Source organism: Pyxicephalus adspersus, chromosome 12 (genome assembly GCF_032062135.1).
Source record: "Pyxicephalus adspersus chromosome 12, UCB_Pads_2.0, whole genome shotgun sequence".
NCBI classification, from domain to species: domain Eukaryota; kingdom Metazoa; phylum Chordata; class Amphibia; order Anura; family Pyxicephalidae; genus Pyxicephalus; species Pyxicephalus adspersus.
The window spans coordinates 1,188,376-1,215,720 of NC_092869.1; the positions used below are offsets into that span (position 1 = coordinate 1,188,376).

Below are 27,345 nucleotides of genomic sequence, written 5' to 3' on the forward strand. Positions count from 1 at the left end.
CCTAAAATGTCATCGTTAGTCCATCGACAAAACATAAACTCTGCCCATCCGAAAAATCTACCTGGTTACACATTGGTGGAGGCTTCTAGCACCTAAAACCCAATAGCTATAAGGGTCCCCTGTGTACCCTGAAACTTTCAGGTAGGTAGGACATACTGTTTGGGAGATATGGAGGTTTGTAACTCTGCAGTACGTGACATGGAGCATTCATAAACAGTGAAACTAACGATGAAGTCATTGTACACACCCATTGGTATATGCCCCCTGGCAGTTATTTTTTTTGTTTGTTAGGACATCGGCAGCACAAAAGAGCGGTCCTGGGACCCCCGCCAACAGCGCAATAATCAAGTAATAAATTTAAGCCGTCCTCCCACCCTGCACAGGTGCAACTTCCAGCCATGGCAGCCATGACCCCAATACCCGGCTCTACAATGAGCACTCACAGCCAGCCATCTGAGTTTAAATAACAGCGTAACATTTATTAACGGAATCATATATACAAATGTAAACATTGGGAACTGGAACGTGCAACAGTGCAAGTAACTAATATAACAACCTCCGGTGGCGTTTAGGCCTGGTCTTCCACCACGATAACCTCATCAGCAGAAGAATTCAGGAAAACCTCTGTGGAAAGAGAAAAGGAGAATTATAAACTGCACTGTAAAGATGCCCATTAGGAAATGCTACCACCATCTCTGTGCCGAGTTCGGTACGCCCGCTGTGCTCACTACGAGGATTTCCCACCATCCCAGTGCTGGAATTTTAAAAGATTGTAGAACGCTTTAGAGCTGATGTGAAGAATATCGATAAATGGAAGATAAGTGATGGAAAACCCCCAAAACAGTGGGAATCAGTAGTGAAAACACCCAAAAGTGGGTAATATCAGTCTGTGTGAAAAGTTGTGGCTCAGCCAATCACCAAAGAGGAATAAATCGATGACAGCACCGGTTTCATCCTTGCTTTCGGAGCTGATGGAGATGACCTCCCCGGAGATGTTGTGGAGGGAGCTGGTGGACGCCTCATCGGTCATGTAGTAGAAGCAGCCGCGAGGGGAGTTGATGCTGCTATCTTCCAAGGAAGAGGAGGAGGACAGCTGACTGGGGCATTCGGAGGCTGTACAGGTTGAGCTGCTAAGGTCGCTGGAGGTCTCGGAGGAGGAGAAAGAGGAGTCGGCGGAGGATGCGGGAGAGGCGGTGGATTGGCTGGATGAGGGGTCGCTACTGCTCAGGCAGATTTTGGACATGCTCTGCTCCAAACTTCCCGTCTTGATGGAAGTTTCGAGTTCAGGTGGAGGGGACTGGGTACTGGAACACTGCAGGTCATCACTGGGTTCCACATCTGCCCGCATTACTTCAAAAGATTCATCTGGTGGGTAGGTACGTCAGTTACATTTACATACTCATTCACCGACCACCCGTGTGAGAGATATTCCGTCTCTAGGAGGTGACTGGTGCTCAATCGTAGTGGGAAGACCCAGCTCTAGCGAAAACCCTTTTTTGGGATGAACTACAAAGGGGTAAAACCCAATTATAGAGGCTTCTCCTTGCTTGCTGTTCGGGAAAATCTCTACTACGGGGACACCAAAATTACAAGAAACATCAATTCAGCCCCTTTCCCAATAATAATGAATTTATTACCCTGGCAGGATAGGGGTTTACAGTGACCCTGTACTGCCCTCATAAAGAAAAGGGATAATTACCCCCCCCCCCCTCCAGGATCTGACACCTCATCTACTACCTCAATGCATTCCATGGTTACCTTTAGATCTCTGGCGTCCTGTCGTGACACCCGACTATACACATGCCTGGTGATTGGTTGCCTAAGCAATTGGCATCATTAAAGCAGCCATTCAGAGAAGGTGACCCCGAACTCTACTTACCAGACTCAAGCCGGCGCACCTCTTCCTGTCGGCTTGTGAAACTGGGGGGTTCTGGCTTCTTCGACAGATTGATGACTTCTTCCTGTTGGGGGGGGCGGAGGGTGAGGGAAATCTGTTGCTGATCCAATAACACGTAATCAAAAATGCCAAGAACGATTCTTACCAAGAGCTCAGAAACCACCGTCTCATCGTCTGCCTTTTCAGAGCTTGTTCGGCGTTTTATTGCCAGTCTCCGACGGACGAGCTCCTTCCCGATATCCAACATCTGCGATACAGAGAGTCATGGGATAGAAAGTAAACCCCGACCCATGAGATAGAAAAGTAAAACCCCGAACTTGTGAGACGGCATGTAAACCCTGACCCATGAGACGGAAGGTAACCTATGAGATAGAAAGTAAAACTCCGAACCCATGAGACAGAAGGTAAACCCGACCCACGGGAAACATTGTGAATGGGCTGAGCAGGCATCGGTGACTCACCGGATCCCTGGATGAATCATATAGGTGAATCTGGAAGTGGGAGGCCCCTGGGGAAGGAAAGCTAACTATCTTAGCCAGTAAGGGACTCCATGAAGCACAATGTGACAAGGAATCGAATGTATCCAGCGCCTCTTCTGACCACTTCTCCCCTGTCATGACACAAACATGGAGTATGAACCAATGGTTTGGATCAATAAGAGAACCACATGGCTAGAGACGAGCATTTGTCACCCACCATTTGGGGAGATGTTGGCGAGGCCGCACTCCACCGCCTGGAACGGAAGGCTAAGGAAGTCGCTCCTGAAAAGAAAAGATCAAGATTGAGCTGGAGCAGTAAGGACAGGGAGTAATGTTCAAAGATGGCTCTGCTCCCTATAAAATCACTTCCACCCCTCCTGTTCTCTGGGTATCGGATGGAGTTTCCTCCCCCAATCTACAACTTGCACAAACCTGAGTGGGAACAGGTTCTCTTTAGGACAAACCCAGTTATCGCCATAGTCCACATAGTATAAATCCACACTGCCGTTCTCCAAGACATTAAGGACCTCTGCCCTGTACCAGAAATTATCATCACGGAACCGAGCTGCTACGATATCCCCGACCCGGATCTCTGGAATCTTGTCCTAAGATAAAAAAAAAACCCTTGCTAAAACTTCTCCGACTGTAAGTGATGTATGATAGGATGGTTTGCTCCACCACCATATGGCGCACTCACCTGCTTCTGCTTTTGGTAGAAGTCGCTCATCTCTAAAGTCAGCTTGTCAAGCTGCGAGGATCGGGAGCCCAGGATCTGAATCCAGAAATGCTCCGGGTTCTCCGAGGCCGACACGCAGACATCGACGTATTCGCCGGCATGGAAGTTGAAGTCGGGACTGGGAACTGGAAGATTGAGTAGAGAGAAGGTCACATGATAAATAGTAAAACCTGAAAAAGTGAACGAGACACTTATGACCTTACCTTTAATACCCCCCGTCTGACTCACAGAGCACCCCTTACCTTCAAACTTGCAGATACTGGATGTGTTGTCAGACATATTTTGGGCCTCTGCGCCCTCAGCCGGTCGTTCCTCTGGAGAGTCGGCGGTGTGAAAGCTGTCAGGTGAGTGGTCTGTGTTTGGGGTGCTGCACTCCTCATAGGGGGGTTGTCTATCTCTCTTCTTGGTGGCGATGATCTCCTTCCGATGTGCCCGGAATTTGGATGAATCTGCGGCTCTTTTCAGGATGGAGGCTTCATCTTCTGCCAGTTTCTGTATGAAAACCTGTCAGAGAGGATGGAGACGGATAAAGCGTGTGAGTGTGGGGAGGGGGACAATACAAAAAAACTAAAAAAATATTCTCACCTTGGCCGCCTCTACTTGCTCTCGCGAACCAGTTATGGTGATACACCTCGATAGGCAGAAGCTGTTCTCCGGCTGACGCTCGTATTGGATTTTGGCTCCGGAGGTTCTACTTATGTCCCGAATGCGCTGTCCTCCTTGTCCTAAAACAAACCGGGCAGAAAAAAGGGATGGGGGCTTATATGTTATCCATTAATGGGGGAGGGGGCAAGAATAGATCACCTGCTGCATTATGGAAAGAAGGCAGGCTGGGGGAGGCAGCAGGGTCCGTTATGGGTAAGAAGGCAGGCAGGGGGAGGCAGCAGGGTGCATTATGGGAAGAAGGAAGGCTGGGAGGGGGCAGCAGGGTGCATTATGGGAAGAAGGCAGCAGGGTGTATTATAGATAAGAAGGCAGACTGGGGGGGGGGGTGGCAGCAGGGTGCATTATGGGAAGAAGGAAGGCTGGGGGAGGGGGCAGCAGTGTTGATGTCAGGCTGATCATACCCTCCCCCCCCGTCACATAACCCACCATATGATAGGGCTCCCAGGTACCTACCTATAATTCGGGACACAGATTGGGCAGGCAGGTGTAGCTCCACTAACATGTTGTCATTCTGTAGGAATGTTGAGAGCAGCTCCTGTGCTCGGTGCACCTGGTTGTGGTTTCCTCTGATTGTCAGCTCGGAGTGCCCGTCAGAGTCAGTGAGTTGGCTGACCTCCATGTGAGCTGCTGTCTGCTTGGAGAGCTGCAGGAAAGAAAGAGGTCAGTGCAGGAACCAGAGCCAATCACGGGTCAGCAGGGACGGGGAGGAGCAAAGCTCACCTGACCTATGACATCATCCCCTCCCCCTAGGAGCCGCCTCACCACGTTTCGGGGAATCTTCAGTCTCAGCTCGTGGTCGTCTTCTTTGCTCCCTGGGGCCGCCAATGCTGTGGAGGAGACAAGGACATGGAGGGTTAGGAGGGGTTGGGGGGGGGGGATGACGATTCTCCGGGGTTCTGTACCCAGTCCCGTTACCTCTCCCGCTCCGGTATTTGGCGTAGCAGATACAGAGCACCGCCGCACCCGCAGACACCCCAAGGGCCAGTGCCACCTTCTGTCTGGTGCTGAGGCTGCTCCAGCCGGCCATGTTGGGTCCAATAAAGAAGAGACCTGCGGATAAAGGTGGAGTGTAAGTAGTGCATGGAAATGCTCATGTGACAGAAGAATGATGTAACCCCCTGTGCAGATTGCTGCTCCGACCTGCATTCCCTAGGATGGCTTACAAGATGGCTATTAGCAGGGGCCGGAGTTGGGAACACACCAGGGGCCGTGCTGGGAACTCAGCTGCATGGCAGGCGACTCAACCTACCAATTATGTTATCCTGACTGTATGGGGGTCTGAGCATGGCGTGAGCGCTTTACAACTACTAAAACAATGTGTGGCAAAAAATTAACCCGGGGCCATATATGAGGGTCACATGACCTCATCACCTCAGGATACATAGGGACCATATACCAGGGTCACATGACCATCACCTCAGGATACATGGGGACCATATGCCAGGGTCACATGACCATCAACTCAAGATACATGGGGACTGGGTACCATATACCAGGGTCACATGTCCATCACCCCAGGATACATGGGGACCATATACCAGGGTCACATGACCATCAACTCAAGATACATGGGACCATATACCAGGGTCACATGACCATCACCTCATGATACATGGGGACCATATATGAGGGTCACATGACTATCACCTCAAGATACATGGGAATCATATACCGGGGTCACATGACCATCACCCCAGGACACATGGGGACCATATACCAGGGTCACGTGACCATCACTCCAGGACATATGGGGACCAGGGTCACTTGACCATCACCCCAGGACATATGGGGACCATATACCAGGGTCACATGACCATCACCCCTGGACACATGGGGACCATATACCAGGGTCACATGACCATCACCCCAGGACACATGGGGACCACATACCAGGGTCACATGACCATCACCCCAGGACACATGGGGACCATATACCAGGGTCACATGACTATCACCTCAGGATACATGGGGACCATATACCGGGGTCACATGACTATCACCTCAGGATACATGGCCATCCCTATACTGCCACACACTCACCCGCCGGGTCTACCTCAGATAATATACCCGGCTGGGGGCTCTGCCCGGTATTTAGCAGCCCAACACCGCCCACTTCCGGGTGTACCAAGATGGCTACCGCCCCGAACATGCGCACTGCTGACAGGAGGAAGGAGGAGCAGCAGGGGCGCCGAGAAAAGACTTGTGCGTATCTGCCCCTTTCACAGCGACCTCTTGGGGGTATGTACTGACCTTTATTACCCGTTTATCCTTCTCCTACCCCATATTCAGCACCTCTCTATCACATATCGCCCCCCTATATCATTCACCCCGCCATCTTTCCTTCTGCCCCCACAACCCTCCTTCTGTGCCTCCGCACCCCCGAGGACACCCACCTGCCTGCGGACAGTCCTGTATTTGCCCTTTGTCTGGGTAATACGCGTGTCTATTTCTGGCCCCAGGCGGCCATTTTTCCGGAGCCTTTTCTGTGTTATTCTATTAGGAGAGCGGCCTCTAGCGGATGGTAAGCTACTCGCCTATTGGCCCTTTGTTTCAAGACCACGCCTCCTATTCTGATAGCCCGCCCCTATCTTCAGATAGTGTAGGTTGGCCTGCTTGGGTCCATTCTAAGAGAACCTGTCACCAATAGAATAATTCTGTATGTAACTCCTATTATATGAATCCAGCCCCCATCTTCACCCTCCAATGCCCCATTACCCCCTCTCCCCTAGCTCCCTACCCCCATGATGTCTATATAACCAGTCATTGGTGACTTCTGATTGGCCCATTGTTTGTCTTTCCCCAGTATTGGTGCCGCCATGGAAGGAGACCTGACCAGACTGGTATGGAGCCCGGGCCTGGAGTCCACCTCCCCCTCCATCACTGACCTGGAAGTGAAGATTGGCTCTCTGGTGACCTTACTCCTCCTCACCCTCCTCAGCGGTCTGATCCCCCTCTTCCTGCTTCGGCGCCAAAGGAATATCGACATCCTGAGTAAGAACAGAAGTGGCAATACCTCGGGGAGCTGATAGGGGGCAGAATTTCTGATTTGTACCTTTGATGTCTCTGCAGGTTCCCGTCACAGGTTGCTCAGCTTAATCAGCTGTTTTGCTGGCGGTGTTTTCCTGGCGACCTGCCTGCTGGACCTGCTGCCCGACTACCTGGCCGGCATCAATGAGGCTATCGGCAAGTTAAACATAACGGTGAGTATGCCCCCTCCCCCATGGGTGTCCCCATTTCCTTTCTTCCTGTACTGATGACAACTTTTCTCTTTTTATTGTTCCGGCAGCTCCAGTTCCCCCTGCAGGAGTTCATCTTGGCCATGGGGTTTTTCTTGGTTCTGGTTCTGGAGCAAATCGTGCTGAGTTACAAGGACCAGTCGGGACTGTCTGAAGAGACTCATTCCCTCCTGAGTTCTGAGGTTCGCCATTCGGACCAGCCGCACGTACACGTGGATGTGAATGCTCACTCTGCGGTGCGGGCCGTCATCCTGGTCGTGTCGCTGTCCCTGCACTCGGTCCTGGAGGGTCTGGCGGTGGGCCTTCTGCGGGAGAGCGGGAAGGTTCTGGAGACTTGCCTGGCTCTCCTCATCCATAAGTGTATCATCTCCTTCAGCCTGACCCTAAAGCTGAGCCAGGGCCGGCTCCATCCTCGGGTCATTCTAGGCTGCCTCCTTCTCTTCTCCTTTATGACCCCTCTGGGTATCGGCCTAGGGGTGGCCCTGACAGAGTCCTCCGACCCCCTGCACCAGCTGACTCGCAGCGTCCTGGAGGGCATCGCCACCGGCACCTTCCTGTACATCACCTTCCTGGAGATCCTTCCTCATGAGCTAAACTCCGGAGATCAGCGCATTGGCAAGGTTATGGTGATACTGTGCGGCTTCTCCGTCATCACCGCCATCTTGTTTATCAAAGTCTAGGATGGAATATAGAGGGGGGGGGCGTCTGACAGCAAAGATAGCTGAACAATGGTCAAAGGACAGAACACCCCCCCATAGCTCCTCCTATAAATTGCCCTTTCTTTCACTATCCATCCCTTAAACATGGCGTCACCTCTCCCCCTCTTATATGACTTTGTGCCAAATGGGGATGAGGGCTAAAAAAAATGGACAATCGGACGACTTCACTTAGTTTCCTTAGCCAGGGAAATCTCTGGTCACCTGTGAGACAGGTCCTCTTAATTATCTAACTCTGACCTACTAATGCTAACCCTCACCTTGCTCTGTCTGTGGGCGGTTCTGCCAGGTATGGGGGGCCATGTGACCTCCCAGGATGCAGGTGGCTGATTGGCCAATGGGCAGGCCTGAAAATTGTCAGGTGAGGGAGGGGGGTCATTATTCTTTAGTTTTAGAGTAGTGGGGGGACTCTTTGCCAGTTTCCCCCTTGTTTCACAGCTGGGTGCAGCCAGAGGGGGTACTCTGATCTGTGCCATGCAGTTCTAATATGAATGTGATATAAATGGAGCACTTTATAATCCTCAAATTCCTCTGAATACTTTATTTCATAGCCTCCATCAGCCTGTCATGGCCACCCACCCCGGGTATTGGACCCCCAGGGCACATTAAATGCTTCTTGGGCATCTTTCACGTGCCAGCTGTCAGCTGACCTCTAAAGTAGAATGACAGGGTCACTTTAAATGGCAGCTGCAAACGGTGCCTCTATATATTGGGGTCACTCATCTGCAGTAAGGCTGTGTAATGTGCAGCCAAGCGCACTTCCTGTTAGGGCATGTGGCTGATTGGTTGCTATGGGTTACAGCACTTAGATAAGATAGATTGTCCGCAGGCTGTAACGAAGGCAGAGCTTGTTGCTACAAACTATATCCAGCCTGCAATGTGTATGCACACCAGCGGGGGGTGATGTTTTGTTTTCAGGAGTCATGCCATGCATATGAGAAATGCTGTGGTGGCATAATGGGGGCACTTTATAGGGCAGCGGTCCCCAACCAGTGGTCCGCGAGAACATTTTGGTGGTCTGCGCCTCTGGCCAGTGCGCCCCCCAGCGGGGTAGGGAGAAATGGGTAAGGGAGGGTGACATTGGCCAAAGCTGAAGGTCAGGGTGGTGGGCGGGTTCTGGCATCATGATGTCGATACGGTGGAAGTTTCTCTCTCCGCGGTCCGGAGCCCGTAAGTTTAGTGGTCCATGAGTCCCAAAAGGTTGGCTACCACTGTTCTAGAGAGGAGGGGGTTATTCTCATGGAGGGGTGTGACCAGTCCTACCGACCCCAGCTATGAAAAGAGACAGAGGGTAGCAATGATGAATCGGAGGCTGATGGCAATGTGGCTACACAGCACCAGCGACAAAGGTTTTGAGGGGGCAAAAGGGCAACAGTCTTAAAAAGACATTTACAATGTTTGCCCTGAGCCTAATCATGGTGGCTGCAATTCTTCTCTATGTCAAGAGGGGGCACTCTATCCATGCCCACCCCCCTGAGAATTACACACCTACTTCCTGTTCTGGTGACACCTCTTTGTGTCAGGCATGACATGGTGTCACCAGCACAGAAAGAGAGAATTTAGACCCTCCCTAATACTCTGTGATTGGTCCACTTGGACCCCTCCTGACCACAAAGCCTCCTCGGGATTGGAGGAAACGTTTGCCCCATCCCCAGTGTCCTATAATTTACCAGCACTGACCAATCAAATGTGAGGAATTTCGTGGAATCTTCACAACTCTCCTATTCACTCTTACTTCCTCCCTTAGAGATATTTTCTGACATTTGCACATTGTTACATTTTCTACGTTTTATATATTTTTTGTATATTGAAAAAAGATGCAGTATAAAAAAAGAATAATAAATGATGGATGTTCTGTTGATGCCGGGTTCAAAGTTCAAAGGTCATTTCCTAGCCGCCTGATTGGCTGTCATTAGAGAAGCACAAACTTTGTATGGAGGAACATCACACAGTTTGTAGATTTTGATGTACGTTTTTAATAAACAGGAAATTAAATTCTGTGTCCGGACTTTTGTGTGGGCGGGGCTAGAGATGGCGATCTGCAGGGGAATGAATTCAGGGTTGTACGCTGTATAACTATAGTCCCCCCGGATGCCTTTACCTGCTGAAGGAAACCCTGAGGCCCCGTCCTCCACATTTCAACACTATCCTCCTCTCCGAATCTGTCACCTGCTGTAATGCCATCCCACCACTAGATGTCCTCAGTCTTCCAGCTTGAATGGTGCCCAATACTTTATCACATGGAAGACTGAGGACACAGTGTGAGTGCAGGGAGTCGTAGACCCCGCCCCTGAGGGACGTAACCACTCCCCCTGCAAGCAATGCTGATGTCACCACTAACAAGGCGGACCCCGTGTGTCATGTGACCAACAAACGGACCTCAGGAACAGGCAGGTATACCAAGAATAAAAGCGGCTTGCCCAGATTGAGGTTTGTTGGGAGTTTTAGACCCCCTAGTACAGCAATGGTGTCTGGTGCAGTTCATGCATTACCTGCACCATTGTAAATCACTGCCCGGGCAGCCTGCATATATATACTGCGCTCCTTAAAGGGCGGGTCCGGCTGAATATTTTGCGGTTGTACGTGCCTTGGCATGCGCTGCGGTTTTGATTGATCGCCCCATCCATAGAGTTCAGGAAATGCAGAAAGATAAAAAAAATGTTTCTGCAGACGACAATGTGCAAAGTAATGCTGCAAAATGCATGAGTGCGGTCCTGGATCTCCTGGAGGTGGGATGGGGAGGTAAAATTCCTGGATTGGGAGAAGTGGAGGAGGTGGAGGGGGCAGGGCTGGAAGTGACTCACATTTCAAGGGTTGGTCCTCTTACAAGAAGTTCCCCCTCCTTTCTGCTCATTTACCGTGCAGCTTCACTCAGCACCGGACCGCTCTCGGCTTCTCTCTGACTTAAGGTGAGACTCCTCATATCCGTCTTCACATAATGAGCCAGGGCGAGACCGCCGCGCCCCAAATTCTGAAGCCAGGGGGCGATTCTCCATGTGCGTTACCTTTAACAGCCAAAGTATCTGGTTGCTAGCGGTTACCGCAAATCCTTACAAATGGGCTGCAGCTGTATGGGGGCTACGGCATGAAAAAACATTGGGCGGTTGGAAAGTTTTAGTCAGGTTGTCATTATTCCCTGCAGATTCACTGGTAAGTGATAGGGTAGGTGGCAGATTCACTGACAGGGAAATAGGGTAAATAGTGGATTCACCGATGGCGAATGGGGCAGTTGGCAGACTTGTGGAGAACGGCTGCAGACCGGGCCGCTTCCACCCAATCCTATCTGAACGCACGGTATTTTGGGGGTCATACCCATCCCCTGCAATCATTATGGGGTGCCCGCCCAGAAGTTTCCAGAAGGCGGCTGGACCTTGGATGATCTCCTTATATCACCAGATGATACAGAGAACATGAATGTTACAATGTTGCAACTTTTCATTCCCATCAAACTTTTCCTAGCTGCAGGATTCACCTCATTCTCCATACTTCACCCAAATGGGGGGGTCTGAATATTAGTCATAGGTTTGCAGAGGGGTCGGTTGAGTTCCCTGACCACACATGAGGCGACACAGATTGTTCTACATATTAATGCGGCTGATTTGTAAACCTTTGTACTACGCTGCGGTATATGTTGGCGCTTTATACATAGAAGGTGGTGGCGGTTATGCGGGTCCAGGAAGGGGTTAATGGCAGCCTATTACGGATATGTGTTGTGCACACATCAGGCGGTGACACACCCAGCGCTCAGCCCACAGACCCTGCTATGCGCTCATTCACTCCGCTTAACCCCACACGTGCCAGGAAACGCCGAGGTGACAACAGACCATCATTCTGCTCATATTTGGTGACTTAAAGGGCCAGTCCACCTGTACTTGTGTCACCCCCCCTCCCCTCAGTGGAGTCACAGAACCCCATTGGAAGGTGGTGTCGGTTCTACGAAGCAGGATCACAGTGTGGCAGGGAGGGTTGTGGGGGATCACTGAGTAGACAGCTGTGGAAAGACATCAGTTATGGTGCCAGTTATCTGGATGCCCAGCAAAAAGTATTACTGATGGGTACAAATCCTCCGGGACCCCCCATAGTGACTCTGGGCATGTTCTTCAGTGATTGAGACTCTTAAAAGGGCTCTCCGCTGGCACCGTATTCTCTATTGGTTGTGGCTGGCCTATAGGAGAGCGGGAGAATCCTAGACAGAGTGAATAACGGACTAAGAGTTGTAATTGCAGAGTCCGAGTGACACAGGGCAGAGTGTGCCACACCTAGGGAGGGCAAATCTGCTGGTGGATGTCTCTTTGACACCTCCAAGACACCCAGAAAGAATGGGACCACACCTAGGGCCACACCTAGGGCTACGGGGCCACCAATCACATCCCCCTGTACACTTGCTGCGCCCATTACAAGGAGCCCCCACCATCCCTGAATTCCTTTGCCCAATCTGAAGAGTTACCACCATCCTCATACCAGCCAATCCCCTTGTTGGCAGCAGATTTGAGGTCATCTCTGGGCCTGGATTGGTTGGCATGATGAGAGAGGTGTGGCATGGCAGATTCCAGGGATGTTTGGAATGAATATGATGACCCAATAACCGCACCCAGCTGACCCTGACACCAAGAGATTCTGGGTGGGGTTTGGACTTTGGGCTGCAGAGCTGACAATCGGAGCCGTTACCTCACAGCTTATGAACACATGATCACAGGTCAGCTTCTCCAATATTTACCTTCCCAGAATCTATGAACACAAATTGTGTGATCTGATCTGTATTGGGTGCCAGCGAATCTGGGAGACCCCCCCCCCCCTACAGGACTATAGAGGTGTTCTCTGTACTGCACCATAGTATATGCCGGAGCTATAGAAATGTGTAATGATAGTGGGGACATTGGAGTGTCAGCTCCTCTGTACAGAGACTGATGGGACTGGCTCAGTGTTCTCTGTACTTCACCATAGTATATGTCAGAGCTATAGAAATGTGTAATTATATTAGGGGACATTAGAGTGTCAGCTCCTCTGTACAGAGACTGATGGGAGTGGCTCAGTGATCTCTGTACAGCACTGCGGTATATGTCAGAGCTATATAAATGTATAATTAGTTGGACATTGGAGTGTTAGCTCCTCTTATGCAGTAAGTTTGTCACACTTGTGGTGAATGAAGTGATTAGGGTACGTGTTATGTTGTCCTCACACAAGGTGACAGCCCCACCCTGACACTGATGAGGGTGTAAATGGTACTTTGATCTCCCAGCCATGCCAGAATGGTGTCTCTAACATCAGCTTCTCATCAATATTATTATTTTGTATTTATATAGCGCCAACCTATTCTGCAGTGCTGTACACAGCCCCTACCAGTCATTCAGCCACTCTAGGACTATACCTACATAACGTATTTCTCTCGTGGGGTTGTCACACACAATGACATCAGATTGGTGGTGCCCCCTCCCTCCGGTGACATAAGATGAGAGCGCAGTTTTTGTCCCCCCCCCCCATAGGATCCATTAATCTCCATTAGCTGTGTGCACACAATGACCGACCATCACTGAGATGAGCGCATTATGAAAATCGATGGAGCCACTAATGGCAGCGTTAACCCCTTGTGTGCCACCACAGATCTCTGGGCAAGGATGGGAATCTGATGGCTGAGTCACAGGGGCTTCTTTATAAAGAGATGAATCTGACATTCAGCTAACATTCACATTCCAATTTCACATTCACATTCCAAAGCGCGTTTAATTGTACATAAATTGATTTAGAGGTCCTGAGCTGTGTAAGTTGTGACGACCGCCAGGCAATAAAGTGGGCAGGATCGGGATCATCCTCAGACATGATGGGATCCTAGGCAGGGGCCCCAAATGAACAGCATTCCAGCTCCCTGTGCAGTATTCTGATTCTCTGTTGGGACAGGTTCTCTTTAATATTAGGGGTAGTCCCTGGTCCCCTTCATCGTCTGGGGTTTCAGGTAATATTGGGGCACTCAGTAGGTGGTTGTCTATAGTAGAGTAGGGGATCTGTGTGGTCCTGGGGCACCTCCATCGTCTGGGGTTCACTTAATATTGGGGCCTGGGTGGTTGGGGCCCTGTGTGGTACCAGGGCCCTTCCATTGTCTGGGTGTTCCAGTATATTCGAGCACTAAGTAGGTGGTTGTCTACAGGAGGATTGAGGCCCTGTGTGGTCCCGGGGCCCCTCTTTCATCTAGGGGTTGATGTAATATTGGGGCACTCAGTAGGTGGTTGGTATAGTTGGGGCCCTGGATCCCCTCCATCGCCTGGGGGTTCGGTTATATTCTAGAACTCAGTAGGTGGATAGTATAATTGGGGCCCTGTGTGGTCCCGGGTCCCCTCTGTCGCCTGGGGGTTCAGTTATATTCCAGCACTCAGTAGGTGGTTTGTATAGTTGGGGCCCTGGATCCCCTCCATGGCCTGGGGGTTCGGTTATATTCCAGCACTCGGTAGGTGGTTGGTAAAGTTGGGGCCCTGTGTGGTCCCGGGTCCCCTCTGTCGCCTAGGGGTTCAGTTATATTCCAGCACTCAGTAGGTGGTTTGTATAGTTGGGGCCCTGGATCCCCTCCATGGCCTGGGGGTTCAGGTATATTCTAGCACTCAGTAGGTGGAGGGTATAGTTGGGGCCCTGTGTGGTCCCGGGTCCCCTCTGTCGCCTGGGGGTTCGGTTATATTCCAGCACTCGGTAGGTGGTTGGTATGGTTGGGGCCCCGTATGGTCTCCTTCCATCTTCCCATGTTGATCATTATAATAACATTCATGTCTCGTGTGGTCTCTAGCAGAGCTCGGATTTGGCAGATATGGGAGTCCCCTCAGAGATGGAACAAGCCATGGAGACCATGCTCTTCACCTTCCATAAATACGCCGGGGACAAGAACTACATGTCCAAGGAGGACCTGCACCGCCTGATGGAGAGCCAATTCTCTGAATTCCTCAAGGTGGGTGAGAGGGTGAATCATCACAGTCCGAGATTCACTCACATGGACTGGGGGGGGGATGATTGAATGTCATTGTATCTTAGGATTCGTATCTCAGGATTGTATAGAATAGTATGGGATCGGATTGTATATTGTAGAGTTAGGATTGTATAGATATGAGATTGTATATTGTATGGTATGATTGTGTTCATCGGATCTCAGCACAAATCTGATTTATTATCATAGGAAAGCATTGTACTGCTCGGTCATTTGCTGCAATGTACAGCGGGGGCGTTTCCTGGCTCCTCGTTGTTAGGGTAAACAGTGGGGAGCGCTCCTATTGGCTGGGGGTTGCTAGGAAGAGCTCCCTGCTAGAAAACTGTAAATTAGAGGAAGTCGGGGAAGTTTCACATTATTACCTGTTTGATGCCCCCCCAGGCTGTTTGTCCTGATCACATGATATGTTGATTGGGCGTGTCCTCGATTTTAATAAATCCCCCCCCCCCCCAGATTTGATTTTGTTTCTCACACTGAATTATAAATTCTGAGCCGAGTTTGGCCAGGTTCCTAAAACCTTCTTGTAAATTCCTTGGAATCCATCTGACTCCTCTTACAGCCTTCATGTCACCTCCTAAATACCCCTCATTAGTGCAAATCAGCAGGATTAACCCCGCAGGCCCCGTCTTGCCCATATAAATCTGTGGGCGCGGCCCTCTGCTGGGCGTGAGGTGACACAATGAGCGCCATTCACAAGACATTGCACAATCCCGGGAGTGTTCGGTTGTTCTCATCACCTAGGGGCACCCCACAGAGATCCGGAAAGAGATCGTCTGATTGGCTGTCACGTTATACATTGTATGGTATTATTAATAGATTATATTGTATCATTGTGTTATATACAGTGGATTCAGGAAGTATTCAGTTACTTTTCTGTTACAATTGTTTCTATTTCTCATTAATTTTTTACACAATTTTGTAAAAAAAATTAAATTCTCGATTTTAGACCCTTTACTTAGCTTAAGCCCCTTTGGCGGCCTGGAATCTTTTTGGGATGATGATGTAACAAATTTTGCACCCCTGGATTGGGGGATTTTCTGCCATTCGTCAGGATGGATGGGGACAGTCAGGGGGCGGCCATTTTCAGGTCACTGTGGGTATGTTCATAGGGTGCAGGGCACTGGCTGGGCCACTCCAGGACATTCACAGAGTTGTCCCTAAGCCCCGGTGTTGTCTTCGCTTTGGGTCATTGTCCTGTTCGGACCTTCGGCCCAGTCTGAGGTCCTAGGGAGGTTTCATTGGGGATTTCTCTCTTGAGCTTTCCTTCAACCCTGACCGGTCTCCCAGTCCCCACAGCATGATGCTGCCATCACCATGTTTCACAGTTGGGATGGTATTGGGCAGGTGATGGGCGGAGCTTGGGTTCCTGCAGACATAACATTTAGAATTGAAGCCAAACAGTTCAATCTTTATTTAATCAGATAAGAGAATCTTGTTTTTCACAGTCTGAGGGTCCTTCAGATGTTTTTTGAGAACTCCAAGGAAGAGAAAGGCTTCCGCCATAAAGCCCAGATCGGTGGAGTGCAGAATTGAAACGATTACAGCATTGGGCGGGCGCGTAATAAAATGAATGAAGGGGGTCTAAAGCCCCTGTAAATGTTTTTTCCTCCTTGTAGTACATATGACTCCCCATTACATTATCCTTCCAATAAACCCTAATTTTTTTTCTCCCCGTCCCTGCAGAACCAGAACGACCCCCTGGCGGTGGATAAGATCATGAAGGATCTGGATCAGTGCCGTGACGGACGCGTCAACTTCCACAGCTTCTTCTCCCTGATCGCCGGCCTAACCATCGCCTGCAATGACTATTACATCAAGAACATGAAGAGGAAGTAAGGAAGCCCCGCCTACCACTGACGCTGAGAGCCAATCCCGCCCAGACTGCCGCATTCCCGTTGCCAAGGGGAGGAGCCTCCCAAATGTGTTAATGCTATTCAGTCTATCTAACCCGTCTCCATTCCAGTAATAAACGCCATGTGTTTTGTATCACGCGTGTTGATTGGTGTGTTTGTGGGTGAGCGGGGCAGTGGGAGGGGTTCTGGGTCTTTGCTCCGCCCACAACATAAGATATTGTGATCAGTATGGTGGATGGGGGTAAAGGGGGCATAATGGTGGATGGGGGTATAAAGGACATGGCTTGGGGTGTCAGAGACCGGGTGTCAGCCTCTTACAGTCCCAGCTCAGACTGGTGTAAGAAGAAGCAGCACAAGGAACCAATCAGTTCATGTGATGACAGAGAGAATATTATTAGGAAGAGAGAGCGGTGAGTTTAACTCATTAGACAGCTGCTTCTCCTTTTTCTGTACATTCATAGGTTGGGGTAGGGAGAAGCAGCATAGGGAGCCAATCATAATCACGCACTGATCCTCATGGGATGACCTCCACATAAAACTTCCCTCCAGATTCTTCCAGGTTCTACCAACTTCCTGTCAGCTGGCTGATCACATGATCTGCACCATTCATGGAATTGCAGTCAATTACCCTTCACATTATCATCACCCCGGGATCTACAGACGAGTACTGGAGGCCAACCAATCAGGGGAGGGGAGGAGCTGAATGAGGGCCATGGTGGGGATCTGTCCGATAGGGATCAGCCAAAAAAAATTCAACCAATAGGCTCTCGTTATGAAAAAGCATTGTCAGTGGATCTCTCCTCTGATTGGTCAGGCATGACACCATCTTTGTTTGTTCAGTGTCACTATATTAAATAGTAGCTCAGAGGTGACACAATCATGTACATCCCGATGTGTGGTCACCAATGTCTGACACAGATCAGCCTCTAACCTTGTGATTGGGGAGGGGAGACTGAGGAAAATGCCTCGCTTATCTGCAGCAGACTGATGACATAATTCCGGCCTAGGTGCAGTCACTGTCTGGAGCTCCAGAAGGGATTTTTAATAATCACAAGTATTTCTGAAATACGAGGCTGTCAGTGTACATTGGCTAAATCCTTGTATAAACTCTGCTGGGAATAAATAGTGTAAAATGGAGGTCGGAGCTCTGGGATGACTCACAGGGTGACTATCAGAGTCTAGGAGATAAGAAGGGTGCAAATATTTACCCAGAGTCCTGGGGACAAAGAACAAAGGGTGCTGAGTGTGAGAATTCCTAGATGAGGCGTCACCACACCATATATGGAGCCTAAAGGAGAATTCCGACCAACAGAACCGGGGATATCAGGAAAATAAAATCATATTGGGTGCACATAAACCCAAAGGGGTACAGGAACACAGAGTGGAGAAAGCCTAGGGGTGCAAGAATACCGGGGGGCTAGAAAGTGTAGGAGCTAGGGGTGCAGGAACGCTGGGGGAGGAGAAAGCCTCAGGGTGCAAGAAGGCTGGGGGAGGAGAAAGCTTAGGGGTGCAGGAACACTGGGGGAGGAGAAAGCCTCAGGGTGCAAGAACGCTGGGGGCAGGGAAAGCCTAGGGGTGCAGGAACGCTGGGGGAGAGAAGCCTAGGGGTGCAGGAACGCTGGGGGAGAGAAGCCTAGGGGTGCAGGAACGCTGGGGGGGGGGGGGGGAAAGCCTAGGGGTGCAGGAACACTGGGGGAGGAGAAAGTGAGTTATGCATTCACAGATTTCAAGTTGAAAAAGGGGGAAATGGTTCAACTTTACTGGGTCAAAGCATGTAAAACACCTAATGAACTGAAGTGGGGCCCCGGGAGTATATAGAGCCCCCTTAGCTGCCATGTTTGTCAAGTCAGGGGTGGCCCAGCTATGTAAACGGGCGGCTCCGAGGTGGGTTGGAATATTTCGGATGTTTTCGGAGGTTCGTTGGGAGGTAAAAGAACAGAAACAAAAGAGATAATAAATTGAGCTATTATGGGGCGGGCGTGGCCCCTGTCTGTCCCGCCAGCTGGGCCCCGATCCCTGTTTGTGTTGGAATGACCCCCCCCCTTCTTTCACTGTTTTGGGGAAATCAACTGACGTTCTCATGGCAACGTTCACCAGTGGATGGGCGGGTGGGGTGTCGGTGTTGCCAACTAGGGTGAATCACAGGAAAATGATGCAGCATGCGCCCAGGGAAATCCTCACACAGCCAAATTTAATCGGCCTGCTGGGTTAACCCCGTGTGTGCCAGACACACAAAAAATAAAAAAATCACCACCGCCGATCACCTACCCTGCCCCAATTGCCATGACTTCATCAGTGATCTCATGCCCGGGTCTCTGCACTTCTCTATGCAATGTGGGCAGATTATGGCCCAGGGGGGGTTTTGTGGCACCGGTGACACCCTGGCACTGTGAGAGTTATAACCAGACATTTGTAGGTTTCATACTTCCCAGATTTTCCAGCTGTGACTTCACCCGCCACAGCTTCCTTCTGCATTTCTACCCGCAGGACGCAGTTGGAGGTGTTGATGGCCGTTGTCCGGGGAGACGATGTGTCACCACCCCATCAAAGGTTTTGGGTGGGTATAGGTGTGAGGGGTCACATGACCGCTGATCTTCCGCTGCTCACCAGGCTGTCTCTGAGCAGGAACAAGCATGCGGCCAGTGTAGGTTGGACTCATAAATCACGTCAGGCTAAAAGTACGGAAGCCATGTGTGATATGTGGGGCCCTTAGGGCATTCACTATCCAGGTAGGTAGACACTGTGGGGGAAGAAGCGGGGTCCAGGTAGGTGGACACTGTGGGGGGATAAGGCAGGGCCCAGGTAGGTAGACACTGTGAGGAAGAGGCGGGACCCGGGTAAGTAGACACTGTGGGGGAAGAGGCGAGGCCTAGGTAAGTGACACTGTGGGGGAAGAGGCGGGGCCTAGGTAAGTGACACTGTGGGGGAAGAGGCGGGGCCTAGGTAAGTAGACACTGTGGGGGAAGAGGCGGTGCCCAGGTAAGTAGACACAGTGGGGGAAGAGGCGGTGCCCAGGTAAGTAGACACAGCGGGGGAAGAGGCGGGGTCCAGGTGTGTAGACACTGGGGGAGGAGGCGGGGTCTAGGTAGGTAGACTCTGTGGGAGAAGTGGCGGGCACAGGTAGGTAAGACAATGTGAGGGAAGAGGAGGAACCCAGGTAGGCAGACACTGTGGGGGAAGAAGCGGGGCCCGGGTAAGTAGACAAAATGGGGGAAGAGGCGGGGCCCAGGTAGGTAGAGATTGTCCTGTGGGGGAATGAGGAAGGGTCAGCTACATAGACACTGTGGGTGGGGCCTGCATAAGGAAGGGGGTGTGGCTTAGCAGCAGCAAGGTGGAGACTACAGTCACATGGATGTAGTGGGGGAGGAGCCTGGTGACAGAACTAAATGGCATCCTCCTGGCTGTCAGTCAGGGGTTACAATGATGGCTCCTGTGGGCCCTCTGCAGCAAGGGGCCCCAATGCATTTGTTACCTCTGTGACCCCCCCACTGAAAGAGACAAAGCAGCCATTGTGCCCCCTCCTATGAGTCACATGACTCCATCATTCTTGGCCATCACTCCGACCCTGCAGTGACATCATACACAGGTCATGTGACAGGCCTCAATCACTGCAGCCGGGTCATGTGACTGGCCTCGGCCCTGATTTTTAGAGACTTCCAGCCAATCAGATCTCTGGAAGCCCCCTCCTGCGGTGATTGCAGGGACAGGTGGTGAGATTTGGGCAATATTCTCCTCACCTGGTGAATTGTTCTGGCCCATTAAAACATGGCACTGGGCGTTACACCCTCCCTGCCCGGAGTACCTGGCACAGCTCGGCATGCTGGGAAGACAACGCAGTACACACACTCACCTGAGGAACAAGCACTCAATGTGATCTCCCCGGCAGAGTGTGGCACCGCCATGATATACAGGGCACTGTGACGCCCCCTGCTGGACACATCATAATGTCATATATTTATCCAACCAACTCCACCTGAGGGACCTGTGCATACCATACCGCATTCTGCCACACCCGCACAGGCTCTAGAAGTATTTATTGCAAAAATATGGTGATGATAATAATAACAGCCACTTCTTCTTATAAATGAACACACCCGGAACGTATATCATTCACAATATAAATATGCAGCTTTCATTAATCCCTGGTGATCCTGCCATGAGGTCCTTGTTCAGTCACTTCCTGTTATTAGGTGACAACTCTCCATCTTCATCTCCCAATTGTGCCCCTGTGTTGTCACACACGCTCCTGAGTGACATGATATAGACATGCCCACTATTGTCACCAGCAGGAAATCACATGGAGCACATACAGACAGGAAGTTATGATTATTTATAACAATATTTTAGTAACTACCATACCTAAATGATCCTGTCAGGTATTGTCAAGGCGTCACACGTATGCGTGGTGACGTCACATGCACGTAGGTAGACTTACAGCGCAATGTAAAGCCGGTAAAATGGGCACACCACAGGAGGTCGCTCTGTTTCTACAATATGAATAATGCGGCGGCCATATTGTTGTAGTCCAATCACCCTAATACGCAGATAGAGGGCTTCAGAAAAATGTCTCCTACAACAGGGACATATGTGAGCGGATGACTCTCCTGAATTGAGATGCTAAAGGAGACATTCCAAGGACTGGCTGGAAAGGTAAGGTTTGTACGAGCTTTTTGTGTTTCTTCTATCTAACAACGATGGAACTACAACTCCCAGCATGCCATGATCACAGTATTCTGGGGTTTGTGGAGCAGCAGCAGGCCATGCTGAGATTTGTGGTTCCTAGTAAAGCATGCTGGGACAAGTCATTCAATCAGAGATAGGTGCAGAAATGCTGGGAGTTGTAGTGCATGGGGGACATTAGAGTGTCAGCTCCTCTGTACAGAGACTCATGGGAGGGACTCAGTGTTCTCTGTAGAGCTCTACGGTATATGTCAGAGCTATATAAATGTATAATAATAGTTATGTGACAATGGGGGGACATTAGAGTGTCAGCTCCTCTGCACAGGTTCATTGCTGGAAACGGAGAGGAGAACTCGCCTTTACACCAGGAACCTTGACCAGGACGGTGTTGGCTTTGAGTATTGTATGTTCTACAACCAGGATGAGAAGAGGATCGTCTGCATATTCCAGCCCGGGCCCTATCTGGAGGGCCCAAGAGGGTGAGGATTCTTTCTTGTGTTCAGCCGATCTCACCTGGAATTGTTTGGTTTCTCAGCTCTCATATTTCCCTCTCCAGTTTCACACACGGCGGTTGTATCGCAACCATCATAGATGCCACAGTGGGGACCGGAGCCGTATATAACAGCGGGCATGCAATGACCGCCAACCTGAACATCAACTATAAGAAGTAAGAGAGTGTGAGGGCTGCAAATACTCTGAGGGGGATGGGGCACAATGTGGGGGGTGCAGGGTAGGGTGCCTGTATTTTAGGGGTTATTGATGATGAGAGGGTGTAATGCTGATCTCCCTGTGTCTGCAGTCCCATCCCGCTGGGATCCACTGTCATCATAGACAGCCGCGTGGATAAGGTGGAAGGACGCAAAATCTACACAAGCTGCCAAGTGCGCAATCATGATGATTCTGTGCTGCATACAGAGGCCACCGGTGAGGAATGATTGGCTATTCTTCTCCTCTGTCACCCTTATCAGTCCTCCTTCTTTTCTGCTGTCATTCCATCTCTATTGCCCCTGTCATTAATCCTCCTCTGCTGCCCCTACCGCGCAACGCCTTCTTTGTGGTCGATCCCCGGTTGCGGCTTCTTCTCTGCTGCCTCCCTCTCTGTCAACACTGCTCCTATGTTGACGCCGTTCCCATCGATGCTCCTCCTTTGCCACCTTTGCCCCTTCCTCTGCTGCTGCCCCTTTTCTGCCCCGCACCTCTGCTGCTGCCCCTTTTCTGCCCCGCACCTCCTGTTGCCACTTCTGCTCTGATGCCGCTGCTCACCCTCTGCTGACGTTCCACCTCTGCGGCCACCCTTGCCATCACCTCTACTCTGCACCTTCTTTTCAATGCCCCTCCCCTGCGGGCTGCCTACACGTCGGCAGCCCCTCCCCTGCGGGCTGCCTACACGTCGGCGGCCCCTCCCCTGCGGACTGCCTACGCGTCGGCGGCCCCTCCCCTGCGGACTGCCTACGCGTCGGCGGCCCCTCCCCTGCGGACTGCCTACGCGTCGGCGGCCCCTCCCGTTGCAGCTTCTCTTCTGTCGGCCCCTGTTGTTTCTCCTCCCCACCCCTCCTGTACCACAATTGATATCTCTCCTCTTCTTTCTCCTCTCAGGTTTGTTCATCAAAGTGGGAGACTCGGAAGCCAAACTATAAACTTTGTACATTACAAACAGCAGGAAATATTCCCGACTCCTCTCCACCACAACAACATTGCCAGCCTCCAAGCTCCCCTTCTATTGGTAGCAGCTCCTCTTTACACTGTAGTGTATACTATCCACCACTAGTGGGCGGCAAATCTCATTTTTGGAACCCCAGTGGAGATGTGTTCCAGGGGCCAACTCTACTAACATAGTCTGTGCTATAGGCTGGGTGTCCTCCTCCAGGTCCAATAACATTACTTCCTACCTAACATCCTCCAAGTGTCCGCTCTACCTCATTGTGGGTGACTCAAGCGTGCACCACACAGGATTCTGTTTAGTATTTTAAATTTTTTCTCCATTTATTAATAATATTTTATTCTTTGCTGGTTTACATCATTACTGCAACAGCAGAATGCGTTCACTGTGCAAGGAAATGTCCACTAAGCTCAGCGATGGTGCCTTGATTCATCCAATCACGTGCGAGCAAAAAAACTTTTTATTTTTCATTTTATTCTCACATTCAGTTTTTCTTGCATGTGATTGGATATCCTTTGCCAAGTGAATGTTCCCTTTTCATAGTGAACGTTCTTCACTCCAGCTCCGCCATGTTCCGTTATCGTGTTGTTTTATAATATTGCCTCCATTGACTGAACGTTTAGGTTACTTGAAAGGTTTTCCTTAAAAACACTCACTGGACTTGTTAATAAAGTTTTTACAGAGCCGGAGGGTTGTTGCTGTAATAATTTGTCTTTTGAATGTAATAGGTTCACTTTAAAGCTCTCTGCTGCTGGACAGCCAATAGGAAGTGTCCGCGTCATGTAGGCAGTGATGTGGACACCTGAAAAAGGACCCCACCACCTTGAAATAACATCATGTGACTGCTGCTTTAGATGAGAAGCCACTCGTGTGTAGGTAACGCCATCATGTGACCTGGTGGATTTTTATTGCCCCTCCCCATTAGTGTAAAAATTTTAATACAAAGCTCATGGGGGGGCTGTTTTTCCTTCAACCTGGATTTCCTGCAGTACCTCTTTTCTGCCACTAGGTGCCCTCGGTCTTCAAAATTGAACAATTCCTCAGCATTGATGAAGCCTGAGGACATACAGTGAGTGCAGGGCATTATAGACCGTACTAAATACATCGGGGGGGGTCACATTGGGGGTAGGAGGGGTGGGTGGGGGCTAATAAAGCCCAGGGCCAAGGTGCATGTACATATAAGGAAACAGTTTGCAGAGATCATGTACTGTACTCTTGGTGTCCCCTGCACCTCGTGCTCAGTAATGTGAGATTCCATCAGGGAACAGGAAGTGAGTGCCGGCACTCCATGGGGACGGGCTCCGTACATATTGCCTCGGGCTGTTGTCTTATTCTCTGTACACACATGTCCGAGCGAGATGTACACAAAGCACTCAAGTGATTACACAACTAACTGACACTGTACATGAAATGAGGCCCCGGGGCCAACTGGAACTTTACTGTATCCAAAAATATTTACCCGCTGACATTCCTACCCATAATGCCCTCTGGCAGACTGGTGAAAGGTGCTGCTTTGTTAAAATTCTGGAGTGATGTTCCTCGTTCTGGGTGACAACGCTTTGTCCCCGTCTTCCAATTGTGCGCCAGCGTTGTCACATGGGTTTCCCATAGAGACTGCATGATATCATTTCAATACACGGGAATGGCCTAGTGTTGTCACTATCGGCAAATGCCATGGGGCCATTGATGGAGTTCATATAGATTGAGACGTTAGGAAAAGTATTTCTGCAGGCAGTGCCAGCAAAGGAACCCTCAGCGATCCCAATGTTATTCCTCACACACGGGCAGACATTGTACGGCCTATATGTTGGAGTACAGCCCGTGACATATTTCCATCATAACCCCCATCGTTCTCAGACTTCATGTGACCCCCTGGACTATTACATCCTGAAGGAGGCGTGGCTTGTGGGAGTGGCTCCTTGTGGGCGGGGCTTGGACTCCTGGCTATGTTTGTAAACCTCTAAAGAAGTCACGTGGAATAATTCTCTGGAATCCCAGCACTTATTTCCTGCGGATTGTACGTCTTCCTCTGAGACTTTCAGGTTTCCTTTTTTTTCCAGCAGGACGAATGGAAGATTGCGGTAAGAGAGGCGGGGCCATTGTGTCCCCAGCCGTCCAAATCAACAGATTTATTCCAGTGAAGTTTGTATGAAGTTTGTATGAATAGACTGATGGGGACCCCCCTTCTTCCCCGGGGCTACCCCATCAGTTCCAGGACACCACAAAAAAAACAACTTAGGGGTCCTTTCTTTCCCCTCCCCCTGCAGACTTTTCCTCTTAGATTTTTCACCAATCACGGATTTTTTTTTTGTATACAATATGCAAATAAAGATAAAATCCATGACCAAGGATTCCCAGAGCCCTGGGGGTTACCTAACCAGATACCTGCCTGCTTTGTGGCTCCCTTTGAATGATTGAAACCTCCAGTGAACCTTTGATTAAGGCAGAGTCAGCTGCTGTATAAAATATGGCTTGAGCTACTGAACTCTATTAACAGCATGTTTCATGTGACAAGGAGTTCAGGATATGTAAGCTCGGGAAGCGCCACCTGCTGGATGGAAGAAAAATACAAAGAAATAATTGTAACAACTCATTTTTTTATCAATAAAGACCCCACCACCAATGAGGAGTCTGATTGGCTGCATTTGTCATATAATAAGAATTGAGCCTCCGATCACAAAGCTGTATTACAGTCATGTGACCGCCATCGTCCGCTCTCATTGGACACAGCTGACGGTTTATTTTTAGTAATCTGGATCCTGGTCCTGTGTGTTATTTTTGTCTGTTCTGTTCATGGGGACACGGCGTCTATATGGAAGCATTCTAGGAGTGGGTGAACACGTGCGTGTGTTTGTCCCTTCCTGGTGAATCCTCCGTCTGCCAAACCTCGTGTTGGGGAGTGTGAGGCCTTAGACGAGGAAATAAGAAGATCCTTGGTGTTACAGGTCTGCTGGGTGTGCTGGAGCGTGTCACCGATGGTACATTCCATGTACGGGGCCGTGGAGGGGTCACATGATGGTATCACCCACACATGAGTGGCTGCAGAGTTCTTAAAGAAGGGCTCTAACTTTGACCCCTAGCTTGTGCTGCCTGCTGATTGGACAGCTTGGGGGTGGGTATTGGGGTGTGATACCTCTGCAGAGAGACCGCTGCTTTCACACAAGGCCCCTTCTGCTGGAACCGCATTGGCTTCTTTACTCCGGCTTTGGTTGCATTTCAAATAATTCCCTTAAATTTCAGTGAATTATGATTGTGAGGGGGAATTTCTAGACACGCCCACTAGGGGCCTTGAGGAAGATACTGATTGGAGGATTTTGCAGCCAGACTTCACAGAGGGTCACAGACACTGCACTGTGAATGGTCATTTCTCATCTCTGTGTCACCAATCACAGGACAAAGCAGCTCTACTTCTGATTGGTAGCTGTAAAAATCCCCCAACCAATGTCTTCATTTAAAAAGAGCAAAGAGCTCCTAGTGGGCGTGTCCAGGAATTCCTCTCCCAATCATAATTCAGGGTTCCCAGATTTCCGGCCTAATGCAGCCATTTCTGAAGAGTTTCCATATTTCAGTCTGGAATTGAACAGCATGCGGGGGATGGGATGCCTATTGTGCTGCCATGGCGTGGGCGTCTGTGCCGCACCTGGCCATCATCTGCCCTTTGATGCGCCACATCTGAAGAGTCCTATAATGAGGGTTCTATAGGTAACCCGGGGAGACGGCGCCATCAAGAGGAGCCCATTGTTCCCGGAATATTCCTTATTATACTATGTATAGGAAGCAATTATCCTGTGATAATGGAATGGGGAGACACAGCAACGAATGCCAAACAGAACGGCACAACGGGGAGACCTATGGCTGTATGGTTATCTGATGGTGACAACATCATGTCTGTGTGATGTGCAATGACATGGCCACTTGGATTCTCCATTGGAAGCCAGGGTGACAACACAAAGCACGATTGGGAGACAAGAACAAAGCGTTGTCACACTATATCAGGAAGTGTCTGAACAAGGATCTCCATGGCAGGATCACCAGGAATGATTTTATTGATTTAATACTGATGAATGTGTTGGGGTGTCCATGATTCCGGTGATCGGGGTCACTTCTACGTTAGGGGTGTCGGATCTCATCCAGTGACAGGTTCTCTTTGTCGTCTCAGACTTGGCTTTCACCCCTTCAGATGATCTCACGGTGTCCCCAAAGGCACTGCGCTCACATTTCCTGCTGCTCTCCACCTTATTGTTACAAGGAAATTTGTAGGAGAGGGGGAGGGCAATTATTTTTCTCCAGGGGGGAGGACGATGTGCGGAATACGGCGTTCAGACGGGCAGTGGTAGAAGATGGGCGAGGGCAGAGCGAGCTGTGACGTAACAGAGAGCGGCTCTATAAAGCGTGATGAGACTGCGGGAGATCCAGAGGAGACATCACACGGCATCTGCAGCACAGGTGAGACATTAT

General features: G+C 50.2%; 5 protein-coding genes across 6 annotated transcripts in view; 4 read left to right on the top strand and 1 right to left on the bottom strand.

Moving 5' to 3' along the window:
* Positions 1-454: 454 nt before the first annotated feature.
* Positions 455-6,315, bottom strand: TDRKH (tudor and KH domain containing). 2 transcript variants are annotated; one of them, XM_072428962.1, is made up of 14 exons: positions 6,172-6,315; positions 4,694-4,828; positions 4,499-4,605; positions 4,232-4,421; positions 3,698-3,837; positions 3,355-3,616; positions 3,074-3,237; positions 2,809-2,981; positions 2,594-2,658; positions 2,359-2,507; positions 2,043-2,144; positions 1,880-1,961; positions 946-1,365; positions 455-624 (listed from the first exon to the last, which is right to left on the bottom strand). In XM_072428962.1, the coding sequence occupies exons 2-14, from the start codon at positions 4,803-4,805 to the stop codon at positions 569-571; spliced, it is 2,022 nt and encodes a 673-aa protein (XP_072285063.1). In that variant the 5' UTR covers positions 4,806-4,828; positions 6,172-6,315; the 3' UTR covers positions 455-568. The 2 variants fall into 2 exon arrangements, with proteins under 2 accessions (XP_072285063.1, XP_072285061.1); XM_072428960.1 differs by lacking the exon at positions 6,172-6,315 and adding an exon at positions 5,819-5,906.
* Positions 5,900-9,725, top strand: SLC39A1 (solute carrier family 39 member 1). The gene is made up of 4 exons (XM_072428963.1): positions 5,900-6,016; positions 6,582-6,769; positions 6,848-6,978; positions 7,065-9,725. Exons 2-4 carry the CDS (start codon positions 6,595-6,597, stop codon positions 7,692-7,694), a joined length of 936 nt encoding a protein of 311 aa, XP_072285064.1. The 5' UTR covers positions 5,900-6,016; positions 6,582-6,594; the 3' UTR covers positions 7,695-9,725.
* Positions 9,726-10,480: 755 nt separating this feature from the next.
* LOC140342667 (protein S100-A10-like) lies at positions 10,481-16,680 on the top strand. Its single transcript, XM_072428964.1, has 3 exons — positions 10,481-10,639; positions 14,503-14,658; positions 16,378-16,680. Exons 2-3 carry the CDS (start codon positions 14,521-14,523, stop codon positions 16,528-16,530), a joined length of 291 nt encoding a protein of 96 aa, XP_072285065.1. The 5' UTR covers positions 10,481-10,639; positions 14,503-14,520; the 3' UTR covers positions 16,531-16,680.
* Positions 16,681-21,417: 4,737 nt separating this feature from the next.
* Positions 21,418-23,576, top strand: THEM4 (thioesterase superfamily member 4). The gene is made up of 4 exons (XM_072427757.1): positions 21,418-21,706; positions 21,784-21,894; positions 22,027-22,151; positions 22,824-23,576. The coding sequence occupies exons 1-4, from the start codon at positions 21,633-21,635 to the stop codon at positions 22,862-22,864; spliced, it is 351 nt and encodes a 116-aa protein (XP_072283858.1). The 5' UTR covers positions 21,418-21,632; the 3' UTR covers positions 22,865-23,576.
* A 2,248-nt stretch (positions 23,577-25,824) lies between these two features.
* The window catches only part of C2CD4D (C2 calcium dependent domain containing 4D), a 5,906-nt gene continuing 4,385 nt past the window's right edge, over positions 25,825-27,345 (top strand). Inside the window, exon 1 of the mRNA XM_072427983.1 lies at positions 25,825-27,333. The gene's annotated coding sequence lies outside the window, so the exon portion shown is untranslated. The remainder of the gene's footprint in view (positions 27,334-27,345) is intronic.

What these genes read in the sequence shown, in the direction of transcription:
- THEM4 (XM_072427757.1), top strand. Translation starts at nt 21,633, where the DNA reads ATGTTCTACAACCAGGATGAGAAGAGGATCGTCTGCATATTCCAGCCC. An exon ending in TATCTGGAGGGCCCAAGAGG is followed by an intron (nt 21,707 to 21,783) that starts GTGAGGATTCTT and finishes TTCCCTCTCCAG; the next exon opens with TTTCACACACGGCGGTTGTA. An exon ending in GCTGCATACAGAGGCCACCG is followed by an intron (nt 22,152 to 22,823) that starts GTGAGGAATGAT and finishes TTCTCCTCTCAG; the next exon opens with GTTTGTTCATCAAAGTGGGA.
- SLC39A1 (XM_072428963.1), top strand. Translation starts at nt 6,595, where the DNA reads ATGGAAGGAGACCTGACCAGACTGGTATGGAGCCCGGGCCTGGAGTCC. An exon ending in AAGGAATATCGACATCCTGA is followed by an intron (nt 6,770 to 6,847) that starts GTAAGAACAGAA and finishes ATGTCTCTGCAG; the next exon opens with GTTCCCGTCACAGGTTGCTC. An exon ending in TCGGCAAGTTAAACATAACG is followed by an intron (nt 6,979 to 7,064) that starts GTGAGTATGCCC and finishes TTGTTCCGGCAG; the next exon opens with CTCCAGTTCCCCCTGCAGGA.
- LOC140342667 (XM_072428964.1), top strand. Translation starts at nt 14,521, where the DNA reads ATGGGAGTCCCCTCAGAGATGGAACAAGCCATGGAGACCATGCTCTTC. An exon ending in AATTCTCTGAATTCCTCAAG is followed by an intron (nt 14,659 to 16,377) that starts GTGGGTGAGAGG and finishes CCGTCCCTGCAG; the next exon opens with AACCAGAACGACCCCCTGGC.
- TDRKH (XM_072428962.1), bottom strand. Translation starts at nt 4,805, where the DNA reads ATGGCCGGCTGGAGCAGCCTCAGCACCAGACAGAAGGTGGCACTGGCC. An exon ending in CGGTGGTTTCTGAGCTCTTG is followed by an intron (nt 1,962 to 2,042) that starts GTAAGAATCGTT and finishes CCCCCCCAACAG; the next exon opens with GAAGAAGTCATCAATCTGTC. An exon ending in CGAAAGCAAGGATGAAACCG is followed by an intron (nt 625 to 945) that starts GTGCTGTCATCG and finishes CTCTTTCCACAG; the next exon opens with AGGTTTTCCTGAATTCTTCT.